The sequence below is a fragment of the Anguilla anguilla genome, chromosome 12 (assembly GCF_013347855.1).
Source record: "Anguilla anguilla isolate fAngAng1 chromosome 12, fAngAng1.pri, whole genome shotgun sequence".
Classification (NCBI taxonomy): domain Eukaryota; kingdom Metazoa; phylum Chordata; class Actinopteri; order Anguilliformes; family Anguillidae; genus Anguilla; species Anguilla anguilla.
In genome coordinates, this window is record NC_049212.1 from 31,667,550 (window position 1) to 31,693,771 (window position 26,222).

Here is a 26,222-nt window from a genome sequence, read left to right on the forward strand (position 1 = left end):
GTGTTTTCGTCGTTTTCAGCGCGATAGTTCACAGGTCGCGGAAAGGTTGTGTTTTGGTTTCGACTAGCTATGGCGGCTGTGAGTTGGTTTGCTTACAGGCAACTGCCTCGCATCGCGTCCCAGTTCGGTCGGCACCTGAGGCGAGCTGGACTGTTCTATACCGGAGCACCGGTGCGGAGATTCACCTCGACTCCTCGCTCGCGGATCGGGGATAAAGGGTCATGGGGCAAGACGCGGATGCTGGAGCAATCTCATTTGACAGAGCTCGATAAGGCGGATGCATTGGTAAATATATATATGAAATAATTAGCAAATAAAAGAAGTCGGGCAGTGCCAAGTTCCCAGTCATAAAGGCTGATTTTGCTGTCTGCTTTATAGCATGATCCGTGACAATTAGCTACGTTTGTTGCCTCAAAACTCTCTCCTTGCGGTACAGCTGCAAGTCTAACCGGTAGCCATGACATGCGGTTAACTTTCTTTTTTAAGGTACACGAATTTGCATAATCCATATCAAGTACCTTCAAAAAAAAAAAAAGTGTTTATGTAAGTGCATTGGCAGTGCTAGATCGTTGGTAGTTTACTAATGCCCTGACACCAACCCACGGGTCCTGAACAGTATAGCTAGCTAAGTGGCTATCTAGCTACAAAACATTATATCTTAAGTGATAATGTTACCTCAAGTGGAAGATAACGTTACTGCAAACCAGCTATAGCTCGAACTCTCGTAAAGTTGTTGCCTGCTTCAGATCAGAAATTTGTCTTCCCCCCCCCCCAGCTTTCACCTTGAGTGCTCGTTTTGTTTACATGATCACAATCAAAACGCGGAGAACGTGCAACTGAAGTAAATTCGTCCATTAACATTGTTACTGTTCTTTATGATGGATGAAGATGCCATAATATATTCTGTGTATGCTTTGTATTTAGATTAAGTTTATGCGAGCCATACATATCGGTTTACCATCTCAATATTACAGTGGTGCACAGTTTCTACGAGTAATAGACACCCCTCAGTTCGAAATTGAACTGAATATCATGATTGCAACACCTGCAGTACGCATCGCTTTTTTCTTTGTTTTTTTTTCCCAATTTCCCCCCCATTATTGTTTCTGCATGAAAACGTACAATCCTGTGTTATTCTACATCTGGAGCAGGGTGACTCTGAAAGCTTAACACTTCTGTAATAACATCTGTTGTTGAAGTAAACATGCTTTTCATCAACAACGTAGACCATGGTCCACCACAAAACAATTTTCACATCCTGTAGTGGGGTGATAGTTTGTCATACTTTGCTGAAGTAACACCCCTAAGAAATAAAACAAATAAATAAACTCACCTCCCTGGAATGACTGACATAACTACACTTGCTGATTACTTTGTTGGCTGAATATAGGTGGACTTAAACTGCTTAAACAAACGTACCTAATATTACAAAATTCTCTTTGCACATACATTTGTTGCAATAGGTTTCTTGCTTGGCTGACAGTTCTTTCACTATTATTTTACAGATGTTGAGGAAGTCCCATGAGACAGGTGAGTATTAATATGTCCACTTGACAATCGATATTTGTTTTGTGCACTGTGGAGGGCCTGTGTGTTATGTACTACTTAATACCTAAAACAGGAATCTCAATCTCAAATCCTGGAGTGTTGCTGTATTTGCTGGTTTTTGAAGCATTGCTGCACTTAAGTGCTTAATTTCAGTCATTGACTGGCTAAAGAGTCTGCGCACCTTGTTTCCAAGGCTTAAATTAGCTGCTGATCGAAAGGAAATCACAAAAATCAGCAGAGACTGTGGCCCTCCAGCGCAGGAGTCTGAAACATCTGGCCTAGAACAATTCTACTTCACTGAATGACACTTATTTGACGCAGTGGTGAAATGTAATTGATACAGTACGTTGGGTGGTGCAGCCTCCCCTCAAGTGAAGTTAGACATTTGATCCATGGTTTGAGGAGAGGCCTCATCTGGCTACTACTCTATTTCCTAGCAATACAGTACTGTAATGTGTTTTCAGTTAGCATGGTGCAACAGTAAATTGCATCCCCCTGTTTACTCTTTTTTTTTTTCTTCTTTATTCAGGGTTCCTGTCCTGGTTCCGTAATGGTCTGCTAGCCACTGGAATAGGGGTCATAGCCTTTGTGCAGAGTGATGTTGGCCGAGAAGCTGCGTACGGTAAGAAGCAGAGATTGTCCCGCGTTAAATGTAGGCTGTGTCTGTGTCACTGTCTTTTATTCACTGTCTTAACTGTTACTGTAAATGAAGCTACTATCAGGTACCAAAATAAAATACTGCCAACTATGCTGTGTGGCAGTAAAGGACAAATGACTCTCCATAGTAAAAAGCCATGATCATGAACCCTCACTTCCCATCACTGCTCTCTTACCTCCATCACCACCCATCTCCTGCTCATCCCTCTCTCTATCCCTTTCTCCCTGTCCATCATTCGCTGCTTTTGAGTTCATGGCTATTTAGGAATACGCACTTAGTCTTTAAAATTTTCTAGCCCTTTACAAACTGCATTTGTTATGTAAATGTCTTCAAGCAGGAAGGGCATTCATACAGGCAACCTTCTGCTTGCATGTGTATCTGTGACTGCATTTCTCTGTGCATGTCCTGCCATGTTTTTTATGCATGCGTGCCTGTGGCCGCTTACCGCGAAGTGGGATCTGCATTGCGTTTGAGCAGAGTCGCTGGTCTGGGATGACTCGTCTGGTTGACTCGGCTGATCCTCAAACCGCTGGTCTGGGATGACTTGTCTTATTGACACGGCTGATCCTCAAATCGCTGGTCTGGGATGACTCGTCCGGTTGGCTCGGCTGATCCTCAAACCGCTGGTCAGGGATGACTCGTCCGGTTGGCTCGGCTGATCCTCAAACCGCTGGTCTGGGATGACTCGTCCGGTTGGCTCGGCTGATCCTCAAACCGCTGGTCTGGGATGACTCGGCTGATCCTCAAACCGCTGGTCTGGGTTGACTCGTCCCGTTGGCTTGGCTGATCCTCAAACCGCTGGTCTGGGATGACTCGGCTGATCCTCAAACCGCTGGTCTGGGTTGACTCGTCCCGTTGGCTTGGCTGATCCTCAAACCGCTGGTCTGGGATGACTCGGCTGATCCTCAAACTGCTGGTCTGGGTTGACTCGTCCCGTTGGCTTGGCTGATCCTCAAACCGCTGGTCTGGGATGACTCGGCTGATCCTCAAACTGCTGGTCTGGGTTGACTCGTCCCGTTGGCTCAGCTGATCCAGTTCAGCCAAGCGGGTCTGCGCAGATCCGTTAAACGCGCCGCAGCGGACCGCGCCGCCATGTGACCGTGCCGCCGCGTGACCGTGTGCTTCCTCCCGCATGACCGTGTGCTTCCTCCCGCGTGACCGTGTGCTTCCTCCCGCGTGACCGTGTGCTTCCTCCCGCGTGACCATGCGCTTCCTCCCGCGTGACCGTGCGCTTCCTCCCGCGTGACCGTGCGCTTCCTCCCGCGTGACCGTGCGCTTCCTCCCGCGTGACCGTGTGCTTCCTCCCGCGTGACCGTGCGCTTCCTCCCGCGTGACCGTGCGCTTCCTCCCGCGTGACCGTGCGCTTCCTCCCGCGTGACCGTGTGCTTCCTCCCGCGTGACCGTGCGCTTCCTCCCGCGTGACCGTGCGCTTCCTCCCGCGTGACCGTGTGCTTCCTCCCGCGTGACCGTGCGCTTCCTCCCGCGTGACCGTGCGCTTCCTCCCGCGTGACCGTGTGCCTCCTCCCGCGTGACCGTGTGTTTCCTCCTGCAGCGTTCTTCATCCTGGGCGGCGTGTGCGTGTCCTTCGGCGGGGCGACCTACGTGGGGAACCTGTTCGCCCTGCGGCGCATCATGCTCCTCTCGCTGCCCGCCGTCCTGCTCCACAGCCTGGTGGTCAGCAGCGTCGCCCTCTTCTGGCTGTGCGCGGTATCGCTCTACATCGGCCGGCTGGAGGTGGAGATCATCCACGACGACGAGGACGACGGGGAGGAGGGGGGCGAGTGCGAGGAGTGCGGGGGCCGGCGGGAGGGGCGCCACCCGGAGGACGGAAAGGGCCAGGACAAGTGAGGGGGGGCGGGGTCCTGTGCTGGGGTGCCCCTGCTCTGTGGTGGGGGGGGGGGGGGGGGCACCCTACATCCCTACATCCCTGATAGACCACCAGCGCTTAGGTGTGAGAGGAGAAACAATAGTTGTTTATGTTGGGGAGGTGTGGTCTTCTGTAAGAGGAGTTCTGTTTGGATATGGGCTTTTGTGGGTATAGGGGTGTGCGTGCGTGTTGCACATGCGGCTGTGTGTTGTGTGTGTGTGTGAGCCTGTGTGTAAGTGTGTGTGTTGCATGCGAGTATACAGGACGGTGATATAAAGTCATGATGGGTGCACTTGTTTTAAGTTTACTGTGTATGTTGTATTTCCTCTAAGCATTGCTCCAGTTGTTGATTTAAACAACATGTAAAAAAAAAAAAATGCATATTATGTTAAAAATAATTAGGTATATCAGCATGACTGTTTACCAGACAGGGCAGTTTCAGTCAATGTCTGTCCAAAGAGCTGGAAAAGTATGGGCTGTTTGAGAAACCAGTGTTCCTGCAGGCTTTTTATTAAGTTTATTATTTCAATATCCCTGCAGTTGAAAACGCAACTTCCAGGGAACTGCCTCTGTGAATTTAAAATTTGATTATGTCAGCTGTGATAACTGAAGAACTTTGTGTCTTTGCAACATGCAGACTAGCGTGGCTAAGTTTCAGAATTCTGATGCAGCCTCGCTGTGTGCTGCTGCTGTCCGAGGCCTCGGCCGCCAGTGTGTGCTGTGTGCTGTGTACGCGCCTCTGCTGGTGTGTGTGAGAAAGAGAGGACGTGACAAAGTACTGATTTATCCTTACCTCTGACCTCTGACCTCTGACCTCTGACCTGTAGAAGGTCCCTGAGGCAGTTAACAACTCGGTGCAATTTCTCCTCCCAGCAGCTGATCCAGGGTCAGGTTACTTAGCCCCTTTTCTGACTCCAGCTATCATGTGAAAGATGCTGAACTGGGGTCAGTGCTTGGGGGCATTGCTATTAACGGCCATCTGACACAAGTCAAGTTAGGGCTGCCGCACTTAGTCACATGATTCTGTGTTTTCGGTCACGTTGACCAATCAGCAGCACTTCCAGAGTCAGGTGGGAGGCAGACAGGCTGACCTCAGAAGTGCTGGGGTGCCACCGATCAGGTTTTAAGTGTGACTTTCAATCTGTACTCTGACGCATAAGTCTGTTTCGCAGATTGCAAAATCTGATCCAATATTTTACAACCAGACCAAAATGTACTTTAGGTTTTAAAAAAAGTAAAAGCATAAGTGCTTGTTGGATATAAAACAACACAAAATGCACTCCTCAGAGAACAAATTGGCTATCGGATATCAACATTAAACTGGCTTGATACTTAAGTCTTGCTTAAGGTGGTTTCTTTGCTAGTCTGTCGGCATATTCTTAATTGCCTAGACTCATATAACATCTCTCTTTTTTTTGACATCCTATATTTTTGCTTGTACAATGGGCTCTATATGCTAACCACAGTACAATGAGAGAGAGATTTCTCGTCGTTTCCAACAACATTCATTAATACCTCCGTATTTACGTTTTTTTTTTGTGTTCAGTTGTTCTTTGTCTGCCTCACATTTACAGCATACGGAGCTCTTTAAAAAAAAAAAAAAAAAAAAGCGCAGTACGACCGCAAACTTTCTTCTCGGTGACCGCGCGGTCCTATCGATCAGGGCGGGGGCGGCGTACGGAGGGGAACGAGCTCCAGTCGCTGGGCTTTTCGGGGCAGCTGAGCTAAGGGACGGTCCCAGTTAAAGATCTGCGGAACAGAAGCCCTGTTTGTTGAGTCCTGTAGCTGGAGGGTCACGTTTCGGCCGATTTCCTCTCCAAACACATTCCCCGCGGCTCAGCGGCTCAGCGAACCCAGCGAAGCCAGCGGGCTCATTAGCCGTGTGCGAGGAAACAAAGCGGCTAAACATCCCAGCGGCTCAGGCCACACGTCTCCCGCTGCGATTTATCCTCTGTAACAATGTAAACAAACACAAAAAAAAACGCATATGCGGCTATATATTTTTTTTCCTGCTTCTGTTTTTAAATATATATATTTCCCCCCTATATTCTAGGAATCTATAGTTTCTGGTTATGAAGTTAATGAAATTAGGCTCTGTTTACATGTTGCTTTCTATGAAACGCATATCCGATTTCTTGGGAAAAAAACAATACCAAGTTGCATTGATGACTGGTCTAAACACAAGAAATCTGGTCAGAATTTAAAAAATCCAACATGAATCACATCCCATCTCATCTTGTCCCGTTCCCAACATTATACTGATAAATAACATCCCATAATAAGCGTGCGGCAGTCAAGTGTTGTAGAGCTGGTTGTCAGGACAGATGGATGGCTGAACACAGCATAGGAGAAATGCAGTCTCAGTCTAAATGCATGGATCTGGGTCAGCAGCACACGAGAAGTCAAATGTCATATCGGATGTACGAAATTCCAGTTCGTCAGCTGAGTGTAGACTGGGCCTAATTTAACCTATTCTAGGGTTGTGCTAATAGAAGGGGTGGTGTGCAAGAAGCCAGCTGCTGTAACGCTGTGATACTTTTTTCAAAAACCACAAATTGGTGTGGAAGACATGTAACGGTCAAATGAAGCAACAAACGTTCAAAGCCTTTAGCCTTATAGGGGAAAGAACCATATCGTAGTAATGAATCTTGTATTAGTTGGAGTCTTTTAGTTGGGGGGTTATGATAAATTCTACTTCCCTTGAAACCATAAATCAATAAATCAAAAAATAAATCTCAAGTTCAAATCTTTGTTTTGTTTGTTTGTGGATCCATGTACTAAATGCATTCTTGGCAAGTATAAAAAATGACACCAGATGGCGCTATTCTGAAACAAATCAGTTGTCCTGATCACCACTAGTCTTCACTGAACACTGCAAACACACATTTGCTGTAGTTTGTTTTGGTTATATTTACTACTGTGTAAATATAATTATTTTATAATATTTACTACTACCCAGCCTATTTGTATTCTTAGTTTAAGCAGTGAGTTAAGTGAGTAGCCGGCAACATAGAATTTCAGATTTTATTTGTGCAAAGATTCAAATAGTGTACAGACTGAATGGTTTTGTTCTGGTGTATTCAGTTTCTTCATGTATTTGTCCTTTTCTCTCAGTGATGTGTGTACAGTACTTTGCATGAGTTCATTCTCCTACAATCTTACAATCTAATGACTCAAATTTGTTGAAAACCCACTGTGATCGATGGTAAAATACAACAGAGTGCGAGTGAGTGTGCTTACACAGTAGCGCAAGAGTTGGGTGTCTTTTAGAAAGTGATGTCGTATTCTGAATAACCAATCACAGAGGAATGACAGCAATAATAATTTGAATGTCTTTTTATGTCAGTACTTTGAGGTAACTTTTATGTTCTAATAAAAGCTACACACAAAGCTCAGATTTGGATGTAGCTTTTATTAGATCACGTTAAAAAAACCGAAACAAGTGTAATGAGAACAGACAAGTTTAAATATCCTAGCCTGTCATTTGTTTACTGTATGTAAAAAACCGTTCATATTTAGTTTAACAAGGGCTCAGTAGTTTGATTTTCCCAGGGATAGGGAGAGCCATAGCAGTTATGAAGAGATGTACTCAAGTTCAAATGACATGATCGTGCATAATGAGCTTCCTTTTTTGTAGGCTAAATCAATATATAATCCTTTCATTGTTGAATATGAATGACAGAGAAAACATTAGATTTAATGTTTCCATTTTCATTCATAAATCCATTCATTGTTGAATGAGGCGTGAATGCTTGAGGTTAAATTTAGAGTTGGCCAGCTGAATTCAAAATGAAGTGAATGAAGAACGGTCTGTACAATGGCAACATTGCAACCAATTTGACTTGAATAAATCTTCGGGCAAGCAGTTATTTTTGGGTGAAATGGAAGCACCCATAACAAATGTTATTCATTGGCAGGAACAGACTAAACCACATTTAGTGCAACTGTGAGAGAGGCTGTCTGTGGATACAGGACACAATTTCTGGATGGACTTTTATTTTCATAATTGTGAATGCGTGTATTGGGGTTGTGTGCCATGTTACTGTATGTAAAAGGATTATGGGCTTTTTGTTAAAAAAAATTTTCTGCATGCTTGTCAGTGGTATTTACTGTACACGGATAAAACACAAAATTACCGTATGTACATAAATCCTGTACGTATAAAGCCAGTTTGAGGAAAATAATAAACGTCTGTTTGTTGGAGTCCTGATTTGTGAATGAAATCTTGTCTCCATTTGCATTTGCCCCCCTCCCCCATTAAACCATGCCAGGCTTCAGCAATGGCAGACTGGCCATGCGCCACCAGGTCAAGGGCTGTGACCAAATCCGGTCGCTCGCTAAGCTTCTGGAACGTTCCGCGGCTGTGTTTTCACTCTGAGGGCATCGAGACGGCGACGGCGGCGCCTCCTCCTGGTGCAGTTTGTCGTTTTCGGCTCTTGTGGCGGGGTTGGGGTTGGGGTTCAGGGGTGAGGATGGGATGGAGGGGGGGGGGGATAATGGCGGGGATCAGGCCGCGGGTTCGACTGCGGCACGGCGCCCGGCGCTGGACTGGAGGGTCATTTGTAGGCCCCGCCAGGTCCCGCCGTCTCGCGGTACCCGGCCCCACCCCCCCCCCGCGCCTCCCCGTTCGCCTCTCCCCCCCGCCGTTTTTTGGCGCATTTCGGTTTTGTGATTCCGGGCGCGTGCGGGCGATACTGCGGGTCTCTGGACTCCTCTCACTCAGGCTGCGTCTGACTGCGCAGCTCCGCTTTGCATGCAGGGGCGTCTGCGGGGCCCCGTCTGTCTAAAGGGCAGACGAGCAGCTCGCTCTCCCCGCTGACTGGCGCGGCATGCGCCTCACGCAGGCGGAAGGCACGGCGGCGGCGTTTAAAGCAGCTCCATACGTGACGCCCCAGCGCAATGCCGGCCGATCAGACCCAAGGACGGGCAGCTCACCGTGGGCACAAATGCCCCCGGGTGGTTTTCACCATAGTTTCGAGAGAAGGCCCTGCTGCCTCAAGACCACTGTGAGCTGGGAGACCCATTTAGGAGGTGCCTCATTAATACACCATTCAAGGAGGAACATTGAGTCAAACATGCCGTGTTGTCGACTGAAATTAATTAACGGGGAAAATAGCAAAAATAATAATTGAACTTGTGTGGTGACTCCATCCACTCACTTCTATTCACACACATGTATTTTTCCGCAGCAAAAAAAAAGCTGAGAAGACAGAGCCTCAGAAGGGGAACTGACAGAGTAAGACTGGGTAGCAACAAAACACAAATTAATTTACAAGAAAAAACGATGTGAGCCTGCAGCCAGGGGGGCTAACGGTCCCTCTCCCGTGCCTGCGCGCAGGACGCGCGCGCCCGCCCGAAAACATCTTTTCCCCAACAACTGCTCGGCGGCTCTCGCTTAGTATGCGATCGCGCAGTTGACGGGAGGACCGATTCCCACACTAATGAACTCAGCCCTGCCGGCGGAATGTAAAGTAGGATTTAACCTGACTTCAATGTCACGGGCTCTCTTCACCTCGAAAACCGCCGCCAGCAAAGCCGCAATCGCGAGCCGATCCGCCGGTTCTCAGTCATTTTTGGGTCGGCTTCGAAACGGACTAGCGCAGCAAGCCTACGCACTTCGATGTCGCCGGAATCTTCAGTATTCGCAACAGGAGTAAACGGGCGTGTCACGCGTGTATTTGGGGTCGGATAAGGATTCACATTGGATAAAGTAAGCATCAGGCCCTACAGGCAGAGGGGTATTGGTTTGAATTCGAGTAGTGACTCCTGATGTAGATTTTGATCGTCCTAAAGAATACTGCGTCGGTCGCTTTAAAAAATCAGCAACTTGGAAAGAGAAAAGAGCGAGGTTATTCACGCCAAAACTTTTTAGGCAATAAGAATCTCAAACATTCTTCAGTAAACCCATATAATTTAAAGCATCAAGAAAATATTGTATGCTTTTCCAATTTAATCAAGCTTTTATTATCCATGTTATTGTTATCCATTTTTACCATTTCATTTCAAGTTTGGGAGTTGAAAGTATTGGTATTACTTTTCCTACTTAATATTTTCCAACTTCAACAAAATATGATGACATACTTAGGTTTGAATATTGCTACCTTGTCACATTTTGTTACCTTTCCCACATTTTGCTTCTTAGACACACCTGAAAGCACTGATCAGTAGTCAGGTGGTTTTTTTAAAAACATTTTTTCCAATAATGTCATCTGACGCTGAGTTATAAACTTACCCAGCTGGGGAAAGTTGCTGTGGAAATGGCTAAACGAAAGCTGTCATACTGCATCAACATAAACCTTCAACAGTAATTTATTATTTTTTGTTTTGTCGTATTTCAAATAAATTTGAAAAGGTGTAGCTGATAACTTGGGGGTAGCGTTTAGCTAAATCCAACACTGCTTTTAACGTCAGTTTAATTGAGGCAAACTTTATTGTGAGTCGTTCTTTCGTTTTTGAATCTGTTTTTATTGACCACGCCTGCTTTACCCTCTATGGTCGTCTTACACATATATAAGAACAAGTGAGACACTGGTCATGGATTTACAAGTGCTATGCGTTTTTCACAATTCTGTACAAGGAAAGCCAGTGGATATACAGTAAGTGCTCAGACACGTTATGCAGAGGAAGACCCTTGGAATCCCCTGTCAAACAGAAACGCCCCACTGAACCAGCCTTCTTTACTCTAGGAGCTTGTGGTAAGCCAGCAAAATCTTATGGTAAAATTTGCTGCTAACTGGCTTGGTCCAGTAGGACATTTTTGTAACCCATCCCCACCCCCACCCCCACCCCCCTTCCAACTCAATTAATTTTATCACCCCGCCCCCCCCCCCACCCTACCCTCCCTTCCACCTGGTGACAGCAAGGTAGTTTGAGAAATATGGCTGAAATATCTTTCATGATCATGATCCTGTCCTGTGCATCTTCATCCATATTTCTTTCGTAAGCTCAGTGTCCAGGAGGTAAGTTCAGAAGTACAAATACAAAACAAAAAGGAAGTTTTCTTTCTTCTCTCCGATGGCTTCACCGAACCAGGCCGCCCATACTGCCGCCCCCATCGATGCCCTGTCGCCCCGGAATCGAAGAGCCTCAGCGGCTAACAGGAAGTAAGGGGCGGACATGTTTTAGGCAGGATGAGGTCCCGCCATCAGAAGCCACACGAGGCCCTCACGTGAAGGTGCTCCATAAGCTTCAGGTGCTATAAAAACTCAAAGTGTGACTTTACAAGGAAGGATTCCCTCTTAGCTCAAACGCGCCGTTCCCTGGCCCCACCCACGTGTGACCTGCTCGACAACCAATAGAAACACTTTGAAGGAGGAGAACTGAAAATAGGTGATATCAGTGTGCTTAAGAGTTTCATCACTGGTCCCTGCGGTGAGACCAGTGTTTCTCCATCCCCTCAGTCTTTGTTGTATTGGCGTTAGAGTCTCAGATTCTTTCGCTGGACACTTCTCTTCGACCCCGCCCCTAAACGTGGGCGTACTCTCAGTCCGGGACAACCCCCCCCCTCGCCCCGCCCAGAGCCGCTTTTGGTTACGGGTGCGTGTTCATGACATTCACAGTATGTACATTATGGCTTTTCGCAAATGTCAGGGGTGACGGGGATGTGAACGTGGTCGCTGTCCCGGATGGCAGTGGAATGATCAGCCTGGAGGAGGGGGGCTGGGGGCCCTTCCCACAATGCTTAGCATGGCGGAGGACTGTCGCTCAGGCCGTGTGAATCATGGTGGGGTTGAGCCTGCTCCTGCTTCTCACCGCTCCTCTCCACACTCCCTCTCTCCATCTCTCTCATCCCTTCCCTTTTACCCCTCCTTCCCTTTTCATTCTCCCTCTATTTCTCCATCTCTCTGTCTTTCCCTGTTTCTTCATTCCCTCTATCTATCCACCTCCTCTTCCACTTCTACCTCACTCTCTTCATCTCACTCTCTATATCCCTCTCTTTCTCTCTCTCCCCCTCTCTCTCTCTCTCTCAGTCCTCCTCTGTCCCAGCAGCCCCTCTCAGGCCGTTCACACAGAAAGGCAGTCCGGGGGGGAAGGGGGGGTCAGAGGCGGAGAACCCGCTGAAGGGGGGCAGGGCGGCGATCCTCTGCAGGTGGGGGAAGAAGGTGGGCGGGGGCGGCGGCTTGGGGTGCTCTGGGGGGAGTCCCTCGGACATGGCGTGGGCGGGGGCCAGCTCGGCGGGGGCGTAGCGGATGGTGCTGGGGGCGTACAGGCTCTGGGGCCCCTGGGGGCCGAGCGCCAGGGGGTGGAAGAGCACCCGTCCGGCCGCGCCCCCGGCCGCCAGCCTCTGCAGCAGCTCAAAGTCCGGGCCCCGCCCCCCGGGGAGGCACCGCTCCTCCCGGCCCAGCGGGGAGGCCGACATGGGCGGGGACAGGCCCGGGGAGGCGGGCGAAAACAGGCCCTTGGGCGGGGCCTCGCTTCCCGGCGGGGTGAGGGTGGAGTCGGGGGGGCTGTCGCCGTTCGGGGTCCCGGGCGGGCCGCGCAGGGAGGGGTGCGGGTGCCCCCACCGCGGCCCCCCGCTGGCTGACGCAGAGGCGCTGAAGTCCTGCTCAGTCTTAATGCTGGGGGGTGGTGGGACGGCCGCGCCCTTCGGGTGCTGGATCACGGCTCGGCCGTTCTGGATCCTTCCGCCCGCTCCCCGTGCGGCCTCGCCCCCCCGGCTCCCCAGCCCCTCCTCGCACTTCACCCGTTTTCTGCGGGCGCTGCGCTCCCCGTCGCCCCTCCCCCCTCGCCTCTCCCCCTCGCTGTCGCTCCCCGCGTCAGACGAGGCGGACGGGCTCTCGTCCCTCGCCTCCCGCAGCTCCTCCCTCAGCCTCCGCGCCTCCTGGGGTCCGTTTTCCGCGCGGGACCGCCACATCCTCTTCCTGCTCTCCTCTGATTGGCTGTCTGAGGGGTGGGGGAAGGGCTCCCTCACCTTTGACCCCGGCGCGCTCCTCCCGCTCAAGCATTTTAGCGGCCGTGACACAGAGGCCCCTGAGATGGAAATGACACAGATTATAATCCTGACATTTACAGGACTGTTCCTACAGTGGACCTGTCCTGCATGACCGTCAGAATGTGGCTGTATGGTCTCAGTGGCCCTAAACAAGAATGTTGCTGTGCTCTCCCCCCCTCAACGAAAAAATACAAATAAAAATATGATTGTGTGACCAAAGGATGGTTGTTGCCCTAAAGGACTGCACAGAGTGTTTATGCCTGATGGCATTTTACCCTTTGTGACATTTATGGATACCAGAGTTTTCTTTTTAAAATTAGTCGGTGTATCTTATTCCATTGCTGCACTCCACACTTTTTATAGGGCGGTGCTGAGGAACAGAGACATGGACATTTAATGAGGGCTAATGGGAGTCCAAGACTGTAGTCCAGTTGTAGATTTCCATGAGAAGACCACAGCTGGGAATGGTAGTTTTCTGGGAGATGTAGACACTGAATTATCAAGACTATAGTAATGAAAAACTGTATACCTAGTGTTTGTAAAGGTTAAGGACAATGTAGCAAATCATTTCTTATTGGAGCCATAAGAAATTTAAAGTACTAGTAAGCCTGCAAGGTGTAGATTTAGCCACTAGGTGTCAGGGGAAAGTAGCTCATTGAGTTCCATTGACGCCATTCAAAAGGCTGAAGTCATGGCTGATCTAACAAAGAGCAGGAAAAGCTGGTTATTTACAGTATTAGAGCAGTATTTACAGCGTCCCCGGTGTCATGCTGGATAATTAGGAAATGAAAAATTCATAAACAATAAGATACTTATGATTTTTGTCCCTCACACATCGTAATACTGAATGACAACGGAATGGGCAAGATGAAGATGCCGGGAAATGGTAAGCAAGGCAACAAAATCAGCAAATAAATCATAAAGAGATGATGTCATTGAATGGTGATATCACTGAAGTCCTGTTAGCCAATTTTGTGGCTGTGTCTGTGTGTGTGTGTTGTTTTTTATATTCAGTGAATGTAAAGTGCTGAAGTCTTGTTAAAGCTGGTCAGGAGAGTGGTGGTCCCTGACTGGCTTCAACAGACAGTAAAGTGATTTTTGTGGTGGGGGGGGGGGGGGCGTAACGGGGCTCGTACCCTGGGTCTGGGACGGGACGTCCCGTGGCGGCGGGGTCGCTCGCACCCGCTCGTTCCGCAGGCTCTCTGGCAGCTGGAGCAGGTCCAAGGGGGTGTCCGGCAACTCCGTGCGGCTGGGGGGGGTGGGGCACCGCGAGAGAGTGATACAGAAGACAGACAGGGGGAGACGAAGAGGAGTAGGTGGGCATGAGTAAAATATGAGAGAGAAAAATGGAGAGCATGTAAGAAAGAACAGAATGACAAAAGGAGCAGGAGAGAAGAAAGATAAGCAGGAAGGAGGGGGGCACAGAGACTGAGTATATTAGTTGTTGCAATAACAATCAAGCCATAATGCCGGTGCTTTCATTTCACCCAGCCTCTCTGTAATTTGCAAGCTTTGCCGATAAATGCAATTTGTGCTAAAGTAGCAGCATTAGGAGGAGAAACTCCATTCAGCATCACACACTGCACCCACAGCCATTTAGCATCAAACACTGCACCCACAGTCATTCAGCGTCAAACACTGTGCTCACAGTCATTCAGCGTCAAACACTGTGCTCACAGTCATTTAGCATCAAACACTGCACCCACAGCCATTTAGCATCAAACACTGTGCTCACAGCCATTTAGCATCAAACACTGCACCCACAGTCATTCAGCGTCAAACACTGTGCTCACAGTCATTCAGCGTCAAACACTGTGCTCACAGTCATTCAGCGTCAAACACTGTGCTCACAGTCATTTAGCATCAAACACTGTGCTCACAGTCATTCAGCGTCAAACACTGTGCTCACAGTCATTTAGCATCAAACACTGTGCTCACAGCCATTTAGCATCAAACACTGCACCCACAGTCATTCAGCATCAAACACTGTGCTCACAGCCATTTAGCATCAAACACTGCGCTCACAGTCATTTAGCATCAAACACTGCACCCACAGTCATTCAGCATCAAACACTGTGCTCACAGCCATTTAGCATCAAACACTGTGCTCACAGCCATTCAGCATCAAACACTGTGCTCACAGCCATTTAGCATCAAACACTGTGCTCACAGCCATTTAGCATCAAACACTGTGCTCACAGCCATTTAGCATCAAACACTGTGCTCACAGCCATTCAGCATCAAACACTGTGCTCACAGCCATTCAGCATCAAACACTGTGCTCACAGCCATTCAGCATCAAACACTGCGCCCACAGCCATTCAGCATCAAACACTGTGCTCACAGCCATTTAGCATCAAACACTGTGCTCACAGCCATTCAGCATCAAACACTGCGCTCACAGCCATTTAGCATCAAACACTGCGCCCACAGCCATTCAGCATCAAACACTGTGCTCACAGCCATTTAGCATCAAACACTGTGCTCACAGCCATTCAGCATCAAACACTGTGCTCACAGCCATTTAGCATCAAACACTGTGCTCACAGCCATTTAGCATCAAACACTGTGCTCACAGCCATTCAGCATCAAACACTGTGCTCACAGCCATTCAGCATCAAACACTGTGCTCACAGCCATTCAGCATCAAACACTGTGCTCACAGCCATTTAGCATCAAACACTGCGCCCACAGCCATTCAGCATCAAACACTGTGCTCACAGCCATTCAGCATCAAACACTGTGCTCACAGCCATTCAGCATCAAACACTGTGCTCACAGCCATTTAGCATCAAACACTGCGCCCACAGCCATTCAGCATCAAACACTGTGCTCACAGCCATTTAGCATCAAACACTGTGCTCACAGTCATTTAGCATCAAACACTGTGCTCACAGCCATTTAGCATCAAACACTGTGCTCACAGCCATTTAGCATCAAACACTGTGCTCACAGTCATTTAGCATCAAACACTGTGCTCACAGCCATTTAGCATCAAACACTGCACCCACAGTCATTCAGCATCAAACACTGTGCTCACAGCCATTTAGCATCAAACAAACGAACAGGAATCACAGAATTCACCAATTTACACACACACACACACACACGCATGCACGCACACCCTCTCTCTCACTCATAAACATACACGTACACACACATACTACACATACACTCTCTCACACACACACACACGTACATACATGCACACACACACACACACACACACTCTCTCTCTCTCACTCATACACACACATACTACACACACACTCTGTCTCTCTCATACACACACACACACACACACACACACACACACACACTGCCAGCCCAGTAGTGTGTTATCTCCAGGCCCTAAAAGGAAATGCACTGTAGCCGATGCCTGACCTTGTGACTGATAAGAGTCAGAGGAAGACACTGAAGCAGAGGTGCTCCAAGAGCGTGCCCCCCCCCTTCCCCAGGGCACAAAGATGAGTCTGCACTCACCCCCAGCACACGCACTCACCCCCAGCTCCATGTCGCGCCACACCTCTTTTAAAATGGTGCTAAACCGGAGAAATATATTCCATTTCCCCAAAACAGAATGGCTCTGCTCTCCCTCGATATTCACTAAAAAAAAAAAGTCTTCTTAGAGGAGGCGAAGACCCGTTCCACATTCTCACCCAAATAATGACCTGTCTGCCACAACAAATGTCAGCACCAGTGCCCAGTTTCTAACACTAACACCCCTATTTAGTGTAACACTGTAACACAAACCAGGACACAGCCAACTACTGTTAGCATAAGAAGCAAGAAATACCATAACACTGAATATTAACCCTGACACCCTGACTCTAAGATTATAACACTGCTGAGCTCAAAACCCAATGTGCAGCCAGCTGCCGAGGGGTGGGAGTGTGTATCTAATGCATAATGCTGAGACCCTGATTAGCAGTTTTTGATATGGTCTAATTCTAACACTGTAACAATGCTACAAACTCAGAGTAGCAGCCAGTTATATGGGCTGATTCCAATATTATAACATGTTACCTACTCTGCTGAATGCACAGTTAACTGTTACTGCGTAAAAGAAAGGGTGAATGTAGCACTAGTCCTGTAGTTCTAACACTCTGAGGCTGCTGTTATGACACTTATGATAACACTAAAAATGACAAAAGAAAAACATGCTTCCCCCCATCTGAATTATTACTATTATTATACAGTATATTCCAACTTTTAAATGAGAAACATTAATTTATGAATATTGACACTGTTATGGACAGTATTCACATTAATAATGTTAGATATATTCTCAGACTTTACATTTAGCCAGTGTGAAGTTTCATTGATTTTAATTAATTTGAGGAGATGGACGAAAGAGGAAAATAAAATAAAACAGAAATTTAAAAGCAAGAAAGTGACCAGTTTACAGATAGACCCGCTTCATGTGGGCGGAGTAGTAGCCCAAAACACCCTAACCCCCCTCCCCCCCTCACCCCTCTCAAAAGTCCTCATGCTAATGCACTGGAGCTCGGCTCCAGGAGGAGGCTGAAGAAGTTAATTAGCTCTTGTAATTACAGCGCTAATTAACTAAAACACCATTCAGCCAGAAAATTTCGACATCCATTTGGTATAATTATACATCGCCGGCCCAATTAGCATTGTAATGCAGCGTGCTCCTCTTGTTTTTGTCTGTCTTTCTTTTTCTGCACGCACATGAGTATAAGTATGTGTGTGTGTGTGTGTCTAATAGAGAGAGAGTGTGTGTATCATATTGAGATGGTGTGACTGCATCTTGTGGTTAAATAGAGAAACAATTCAGCTGAACGTAAGAGGCATCGCAACTGCACACCGCGCGCAGAGCCGAAGAGCTGAACGCGGTGGTAAACTGATCTTAAATCCTGACCGAGCGATTCTGGGGGGGGGGGGGGGCTCACCTGAGCACGTAGTTGACCCAGATGACGTTGCGCTCGTGGGGCGCCTTGTGGTTGATGGAGACGGTGGCGCAGGACTGCACCCACAGGAAGCCCCCACGCCTCTGCAGCCAGCGGTAGTACCCTGTGACCACCTGACCCTTCCGCAGAACTGGGGAGGTGGGGGTAGGGGGAGGTGGGGGGGGGGGGGTTGCTGTTAATGTCACTGTGTATTTTAACACCTTATCGACACAAGCTCTCCTGTCATGCAAATTCAACATGTTAGAATTTGAAAGAGAGAGAGAGAAATACAATGCAATGTGTTTGCCAATAAAGCATACAGGGGTGGTCAAATCAGTGATACTGGACTTGTTTATACAGGTGGGATTGGGGTGCGTTTGTGGTTTGTTCTAAAATTCTATGCCAACGCAGGATAACACCTGCTAATAACATCATGCTACTAAAGTCTTTCTGAAACCTTGAATCATTGAGAGAGAGAGAGAGAGAGAGAGAGAGAGAGAGAGAGAGAGAAATAGACATGCAGAGATTTAATGATGGACAGAATGATGGGTGGAGAGGGAGGTGAGATTTTCACAGTGAAAACTGAGAGGACGGAATCCCAACTAAAAACAAAACTTAATACAGCGCAGTCAATTCGCATATGACACATAAAATTAAAAGCACAAATATAATGTAGTGCTGCAAAAAATACACACATGCAAAAATACCATTTCATTTAGATAACAGAAGGTCCGAGTACCTTTTTAAAAAATATATTGTAATTTATATCAGAAAAAAAGACGCTCAACTATTATTTGGAATATATTTAAATAAGTCAAATTAATTGCCTGACGTTCTATGGCAGATAATGAATATTTCATCATTAACTACCTTCACCTGATGCTGTTATCCAAGTACTTATGTAAATGAGCAGTCAAAGTAACATTTAAACAGACACAGAAGAATCCATAATTGCTTCATCAAACAGCGTAACAGCCTGAGATTCGCGTTTGGTGAGATGACATGAATGATCAGGATGGTAGGTGAGGAGGTCAACAGCACAAGCAAATCTGTAGCATTAATGGTGTGTGTGTGTGTGTGTGCGTGAGTATAAGTGTATAAATAATGTGTGTGTGTATGTATGTGTGCGTGTGCGTGTGTGAATGTGAGTGTGTGTGTGTGTGTGTGTGTGTGTTTGAGAGAGAGAGAGAGAAAGTGCTTTTGGGGTGTGGGTAAGCATGATTTTTTTCAGCTCTGTGACATGTCTGGAACAGTGTGTCCCCACAACTCACTTGCAGTACACGTGTCCTCACGATGAGAGGTATGTGTGTGTTTGTGTGTGTTTGTGTGTGTGTGTGTGTGTGTGTGAGTGAATGTGCTTTTGGGGGGTGGGTAAGCATAAATGGTCGCTGGCATTGATTGTGTGGGAGTGTGTATATGGTAGCAGGGGGGTTGTTATGGTAATTCTGGATGGACAGTTAAGCTATGTGATATGTGGGCGAAACTGAACTGATGGAGATGATAAAAAAAGATGTTGAAGGGCTAGATTATGTACAGTTAAATCCAACCTCAACACGATGAGGATTCACAGCAATGCTCCAGCAGTTATTTCAATGATACAGAAATCTTGTGTAGCACAGTTAAAAAAGTACTATACAAAATGTATCAAAGTATACATATGCACAAAGCAAATAGATCCATTAAAAAGTACACTTGGATTTTTTTTTTTTAATTGGTCTTTCAGTTCTAGTGTTCATTTTTTATTGACTCAGAAAGGTTTGCGTGCGATGAAGGATATTTTACATATTTCTAGAAGTTTCTGATGACCTGCTGGCTTCACATGGCTGGTATTGGGGCATTTACGAGTTTGTCTAAAGGAATAAAACACACTTGAAGCGACTCCAAAGCAGCTTGCATTGTCAGATGGAAGCATTTCCTATGCCACCGGAGTCTGAGGAAGTTCTGGCTTCCTGTATGAACACTACTACATGGGTTCTCTGGAGGGAATAACTGCTTGGAGACACCTCGTCTTCCCAGTCTGCAGTCTACCAGAAGAGCTGTCTGAGGTGTGAGTGTCATGCAGAGTCACTGTGTCTGAGGTGAAAGCTTCATGTGCAGGCAGACTCATCTTTGCAAAAAACAAAGACCAGAGCGACATCAACCCATAATAGGGAAAGAAATGACACATGTGACTTATGTGTCAAATGAGCGATGTAGAGCGTGGTGTGCAGACAGACAGAAGGACAGACAGACATGCAGACGCAGACGGAGTGGAGGAAGACGCTCACGGTCTTCATGGCTCTGCCGGACGTTCTCCACATCCTCCACGTGGATGAAGTGGTAACAGGTGTGGCCCACCACCTCAGCAGGACTCAGGTCCATGTACTCCGAGATCCTACAGGCAGCGTGAGGCACACACACACACAGCGTGAGACACACACACACACACACACACACACAGCATGAGAATCACACACGCACAGCGTCAGACACACACACACACACACACACACACACACACACACACACACACACACACACAGCGTGAGACACACACACACACACACACGCCCAGCATGAGAATCACACACACACACACACGCACAGCATGAGACACACACACACACACACACACACACACACACACACAGCGTGAGGCGCACACACACACACAGCGTGAGACACAGACACACACACACACACACACACACACGCCCAGCATGAGAATCACACACACATACATGCCCAGAATAAAAAACACACAGGCACAGCGTGAGACACACACACACACACATGCAGTGTGAGACATACAAGCCCAGCGAAAGGGAGACACACACCCAGCATGAGAATCACACATGCACAGCGTGAGACACACACACACAGCGTGAGACACACACACACACACACAGCATGAGACACAGACACACACACACACACACAGCATGAGACACACACACACACACACGCCCAGCATGAGAATCACACACACACAGCGTGAGACACACACACACACACACAGCATGAGACACAGACACACACACACACACAGCATGAGACACACACACACACACGCCCAGCATGCGAATCACACACATACACACACACACACACAGCGTGAGACACACACACACACACACGCACAGCGTCAGACACACACACACACACAGCGTGAGACACAGACACACACACACGCCCAGCATGAGACACACACACACACACACGCCCAGCATGCGAATCACACACACACAGCATGAGAATCACTCACACACACACACACACAAAGCATGAGAATCACTCACACACACACACACAGCATGAGACACACACACACACACACACACACACACGCCCAGCATGAGAATCACACACACACAACATGAGAATCACACACATACACGCACAGCATGAGACACACACACACACACACGCGCCCAGCATGAGAATCACACACACACAGCATGAGAATCACACACACACACACACACACACACCAAGCGTCAGACACACACACACATATGCCCAGCATGAGAATCACACACACACATGCCCAGCATGAGAATCACACACACACACGCCCAGCATGAGAATCACACACACATACATGCCCAGAATAAAAAACACACAGGCACAGCGTGAGACACACACACACACACATGCAGTGTGAGACACACAAGCCCAGCGAAAAGGAGATACACACCCAGCATGAGAATCACACACACACACGCCCAGCATGAGAATCACACACACATACATGCCCAGAATAAAAAACACACAGGCACAGCGTGAGACACACACACACACACACACATGCAGTGTGAGACACACAAGCCCAGCGTAAGGCACACACACACCCAGCATGAGAATCACACATGCACAGCGTGAGACACACACACATGCCCAGCATGAGAAGCACACGCACACACACACACACACACACACACACGCAGTGTGAGACACACAAGCCCAGCGTAAGGCACACACACACCCAGCCACACCACACAGTGCAGTGCTACTTTACAGAGCAGATGTGCAGTGTTGATGCACACAGCATGTGTTCAGTCCTCTACCTGTTCTCGCAGTAGGTGACCTGCAGGTCCATGTTCACGCGAAACACAAACATTTGGCTCTCCATCCGCACCTCGTTGAGGGTGGAGGGCGGGAGCGTGTGCGCCAGAGCCACCAATCCCAGGGGCCGCTGGAGCGAGCGGGCGGGGCCAGGCATGAGGGCTGGTCTACAGCGGATCCTCCCAGTCACATGGATCACCTGACAGGAAGCAGACAGCGCTGGATTTACAAAAGTGGAGTCAGAGACAGGGCCTAGCCTACCGCCCAGAGCTTCAGGTATTTACTCTATACATGGTGGCTGAGGTGCCAGTATCAGGTGTAAGGACCACCCGTCCCTGCTCCTGGCACTCTTAGATTAGGTTACCCAAGACTCCAACCTCAGGGAAAACTTACAGAAAAATAACCCTGCTTTGTTTATTGGTGCTGCTGTGGCTTCCATTCATAGCAAATGAACAGGAGTATAAAACTGGCATTCATGACTAATGGTTTGAATTAATGATGGATTTAACTACATTGGCAGCTAGTGGTGTAGCAGATTCCTTCAACAGGCTTTGGATAGGCTCTCTGAATGCTGATATGGCAAGTGCGAGTGTGTGTGTGCATTGTGTTCATCAGTGTGGTAAGTGTTGTGTTGTGTGTTCTCAATGTGTGTTGAGTGAAGTTTGAGTGTGTTCAGTAGTGTGTGTGTTCAGTTTGTGCTGAGTTTGTTCAGTGTAGTGTGTTCGGTGTGTGTTCAGTGGCAGGTTCAGTGGTTGTTGAGTGTATGTACTCTTGGTGTGTGTTGAGTGTGTCAACTGAGTACTGAGCGTGTGCTCAGTGGTGAGTGTTGAGTGTGTGCTGGCTGTTTTCAGTAGTGAATGTTGTGTGTGTTGTGTGCGTGTTCAGTGGTGAATGTTGAATGTGTGTTAAGTAGTGTGTGTCAAGTGTGTGTAAGTGTGTGTTGAGTGGTGGAAGTGCTCAGTGCGTCTCACCTTGTACCCAGAGGACTTAACGTGCAGGCCTCGCTTGGTCAGGGTGGACTTCATGCGGATGAAGAATCCTCTGTCAGGGGACTCATCCTCAGGGGACAGAGGGCTGGAAGGGGCTGAAGGTGGACAATCAGTCAGTGAAACACAAACACAGACACACACACACGCACGCACGCACGCACACATACGCACGCACGCACGCACACACACAGCAGGCATACACACATGCACAAACACACACGCAAAAACACACAACCAAACACAACAACCGGATAACAGGCAAAATACATACGGTCAGTGTCAGACAGATAGACAGACAGTAAATAAATAGTCACATAATGACAGAAGAGTGGGCCAAGGGCAACCACGCAGAGCCCTAGACGCAGAAGGACACACTGACGGACATACGGATAGACAAGTGGAATTTTCCTTAAGCTCTCTGGCTCCAGGCTATGCTGAGATATAATTTAGTTATCCAACATCATTGATTGAGGCTAGCCAAATTGTGTTTCTCAAAAATTCCTCCGGACGTTCTTGAATTTCCCAGCGTTCCCCATTTCTAGTCACCTGGTTCTGGGGTCTCAGCCAATGAAGAGGTAGACGCGGAGCTGGAGGCGCTCTCATTGGCCTGATGGCAGCCGGCTTCGGCCCGGAGGTGTGGCCTGATCCCGAGCCGCTCGGCCATCTCCACGTGGTCCGCTGGGTGGATGTAGTCAAACACGCTGCTGCCCGTCAGCTCCACCTGCCAGAGTAACACACCAATGGGAATCAACGACAAGAGACACACCTCCCCATCAGCCAATGGGAGTCAACGACAAGAGAGACGCACTACCCCATCAGCCAATGGGAGTCAAAAACAAGACTCACACCACCCCATCAGCCAATGGCAGTCGAAGACAAGAGAGACACACCACCCCATCAGCCAATGGCAGTTCGAAGACAAGAGAGACACACCACCCCAACAGCCAATGGGAGTCAAAGAAAAGAGAGACACACCACCCCATCAGCCAATGGGAATCAAAGACAAGAGAGACATGCCACCGCAACAGCCAATTGGAGTCAAAGACATGAGAGACCATGTCAGTCAGAATGGCAACAAAATGTGCACCATGTACCCCAGCAAACAAGGCTGTGTAATCACATTCAATTTCAAATTCAAATTCAAATTCAAATGTGTGGCATAACAAGACTCCTGAAGTAATATTCTAAGCATAGGGCATACGCTGTGTCCATATTGTGTGGTTAGAATAAGCACAAATAACTCATATGAGCAGATATACACACATACCTATATTTATATCCTGTCCGGGCTGTCTTTCATGCTTCCAAAATTGCACAGTAGGATATAATAACCAAATAGTCATGGCATTTATGGGCTGAGCTGAAGCTTCAGAGGGATTTTCTACAATCTCTCAGGACACTTTGTAGGGCTTAATAGTGCTTTGTGTTTGCTATATGTAACAAAAAAAAAATCAAATGATAAAAAATGTAGAAAAGATTCCACGAATGGTGCCAGGCTTGTAATTAGCAATCAGCGAGGAGGGGTGGGGCTGGATGAAGCAGGGTAGAGGAGAGGGCAAAAATGCGTGTTTTAAATCAAGCCCAGTAATAAGTCGTTAGCTAATTGAGAGGCATCTCTGGAAGCAGCAGGAGGCCGACACTGGAGGACTCTCGCTGCCAATCAGCCAATCAGGGGCCTCCGGCTCTGTGTGCTCCCTTAGCTGGAGGTGAAGCAGTGGGATTATTTATCCAGCCCATGTGGAAGGTGGGGGCCCCAGGAAGGGGCATGGGGGGGGGGGGGGGGGGGTCAGGATGGGGCCCCAGCCCAGACGCACCTCCTGACGAGCGGAGAGACCCCAGTTCACAGACACTGCCCGCCTGTCTCACGTTCCTCAGAGGGAGTGGAGAGGAGGGAGAGAGAGAGACGGGGAGAGACACAGTATAAATAATAACAGGGCTTTTAATATGTATGAGGTGTCCAGGCAGCCGTCCACAGCGCACGCTCTGCCCAGCATTGACTGATGGGAGAGCAGAGAGGGTGGTGGGCGAGGAGGGTGGGGGTGGGGGGGGGCGGAGAGGGGCCGCATACTAACCAGGCCCGGATCAATTCGGCGGCCGCGAGGGGCCGGGGGAGAGGGGGAGGGACGGGGGGGCCCTAAGCCACAGGCCCTTCGGTCTCGCAGAGCGGCGAAAAGGGCCAAAGGATCAGCACCCCGAGGGTCACTGGTTCTAGTCCCGGTTATCGGAGGAGAGGTCGCCTGCTGCCGGGCCCTTGGGCGAGGTGCCTGACCCGGGTTAATCTGGCTAAGGAACCCCACTGCCTGGAAGGGCCCAGGGATTTGCAGGCGGGCAGGGGTCAGGCCCAGGGATTGGACGAGGGAGAGCGAGCCATCCCGCGGTATCAGCTGCAGCGCTCAGCGAGGCGAGCGTCAGCAGCTAACTTTAGCGAGCAAACAAACGCAAGCTTTTTTTCCTGCTCGCCTCCAACGTTTCTGACGTTACCTAACGGTCTGAAAAGGTCACACACAGCAAATGAAAATGGCTGCCAAAGGGGATAACGTCAATAGAACCGTGAGCTAAGAATTGTTTGGCCGTCTTCATTTATTTTAGTGAACAGAATATTTTTTTCTAAAATTTAAAATCAATCTGTGGGTAATCCACATTGAAAATTGCTCTCCTTCCCCGTGTCGCATCCAGCTTAATTAAAAATGAAATAATCAGTGAAAAAACTAGAAACTCAGAGAGCTGTTACAAGGGAACACAGTTCTCTCCCTTAAACGTGTGTCAGCTTTACACCACGTTTTCCCACCTCATTCTTGATAATTTCTCTGTGGAGATTTCCACCTTTGCAAAAAAAAAATGTAAAAAATTGAAAACACCCAAGTACAAAGCCAAACTTAGCGCTCGCTATCTCACTCTCTGCTCACTTCAATTTGACATGATTGCACCTAATTATTTTTCATCAAAAATTACGTTCTAAGACTCAAGAAAGGCTGGGCAAAAATATAAGCAAAAAAAGAAAAAAAGAACAACTTGAAAGGCGGGCGAGTTTTTGCGTCTGCTGCATCGCATCAGTGCTAGCGATCCGCGGCGGTCAATAACTCATCTGACAGGAAGACGATGATGTGCGTACACCCACACCGCTCAAATGTGTGGCGAGGAGACAGGAACGCGTCAGAATAAATCTTCCCCTTTTTATCTTCCCAGTTTCGCCCGCAGTTCTAAAGTCTTCATTCTTTTCTTTTTCTAAACATCTCTATCTTTCCCTATCTCTCTCTCTCTCTCTCTCCCTCCA

The 26,222-nt window shown here is 48.2% G+C and overlaps 2 protein-coding genes across 5 annotated transcripts in view; one reads left to right on the forward strand and one right to left on the reverse strand.

The window, feature by feature from the left end:
• tmem160 (transmembrane protein 160) overlaps nucleotides 1-4,088 on the forward strand; it is a 4,349-nt gene extending 261 nt beyond the window's left edge. The window contains exons 1-4 of the mRNA XM_035384391.1: nucleotides 1-285; nucleotides 1,506-1,530; nucleotides 2,078-2,170; nucleotides 3,759-4,088. The exon at nucleotides 1-285 is cut by the window's left edge and continues 261 nt beyond it. Of these exons, the coding sequence (XP_035240282.1) occupies nucleotides 70-285; nucleotides 1,506-1,530; nucleotides 2,078-2,170; nucleotides 3,759-4,054 (630 nt within the window). The 5' untranslated portion in view covers nucleotides 1-69 and the 3' untranslated portion in view covers nucleotides 4,055-4,088. The remainder of the gene's footprint in view (nucleotides 286-1,505; nucleotides 1,531-2,077; nucleotides 2,171-3,758) is intronic.
• A 6,829-nt stretch (nucleotides 4,089-10,917) lies between these two features.
• The window catches only part of npas1 (neuronal PAS domain protein 1), a 57,364-nt gene continuing 42,059 nt past the window's right edge, over nucleotides 10,918-26,222 (reverse strand). For all 4 annotated transcript variants that reach the window (XM_035384118.1, XM_035384116.1, XM_035384119.1 and 1 more), the window contains 7 exons: nucleotides 23,495-23,669; nucleotides 22,931-23,043; nucleotides 21,962-22,158; nucleotides 20,183-20,289; nucleotides 17,919-18,066; nucleotides 14,142-14,254; nucleotides 10,918-13,043 (listed from right to left, as the gene is read on the reverse strand). In XM_035384118.1, the coding sequence (XP_035240009.1) occupies nucleotides 12,040-13,043; nucleotides 14,142-14,254; nucleotides 17,919-18,066; nucleotides 20,183-20,289; nucleotides 21,962-22,158; nucleotides 22,931-23,043; nucleotides 23,495-23,669 (1,857 nt within the window). In that variant the 3' untranslated portion in view covers nucleotides 10,918-12,039. The remainder of the gene's footprint in view (nucleotides 13,044-14,141; nucleotides 14,255-17,918; nucleotides 18,067-20,182; nucleotides 20,290-21,961; nucleotides 22,159-22,930; nucleotides 23,044-23,494; nucleotides 23,670-26,222) is intronic.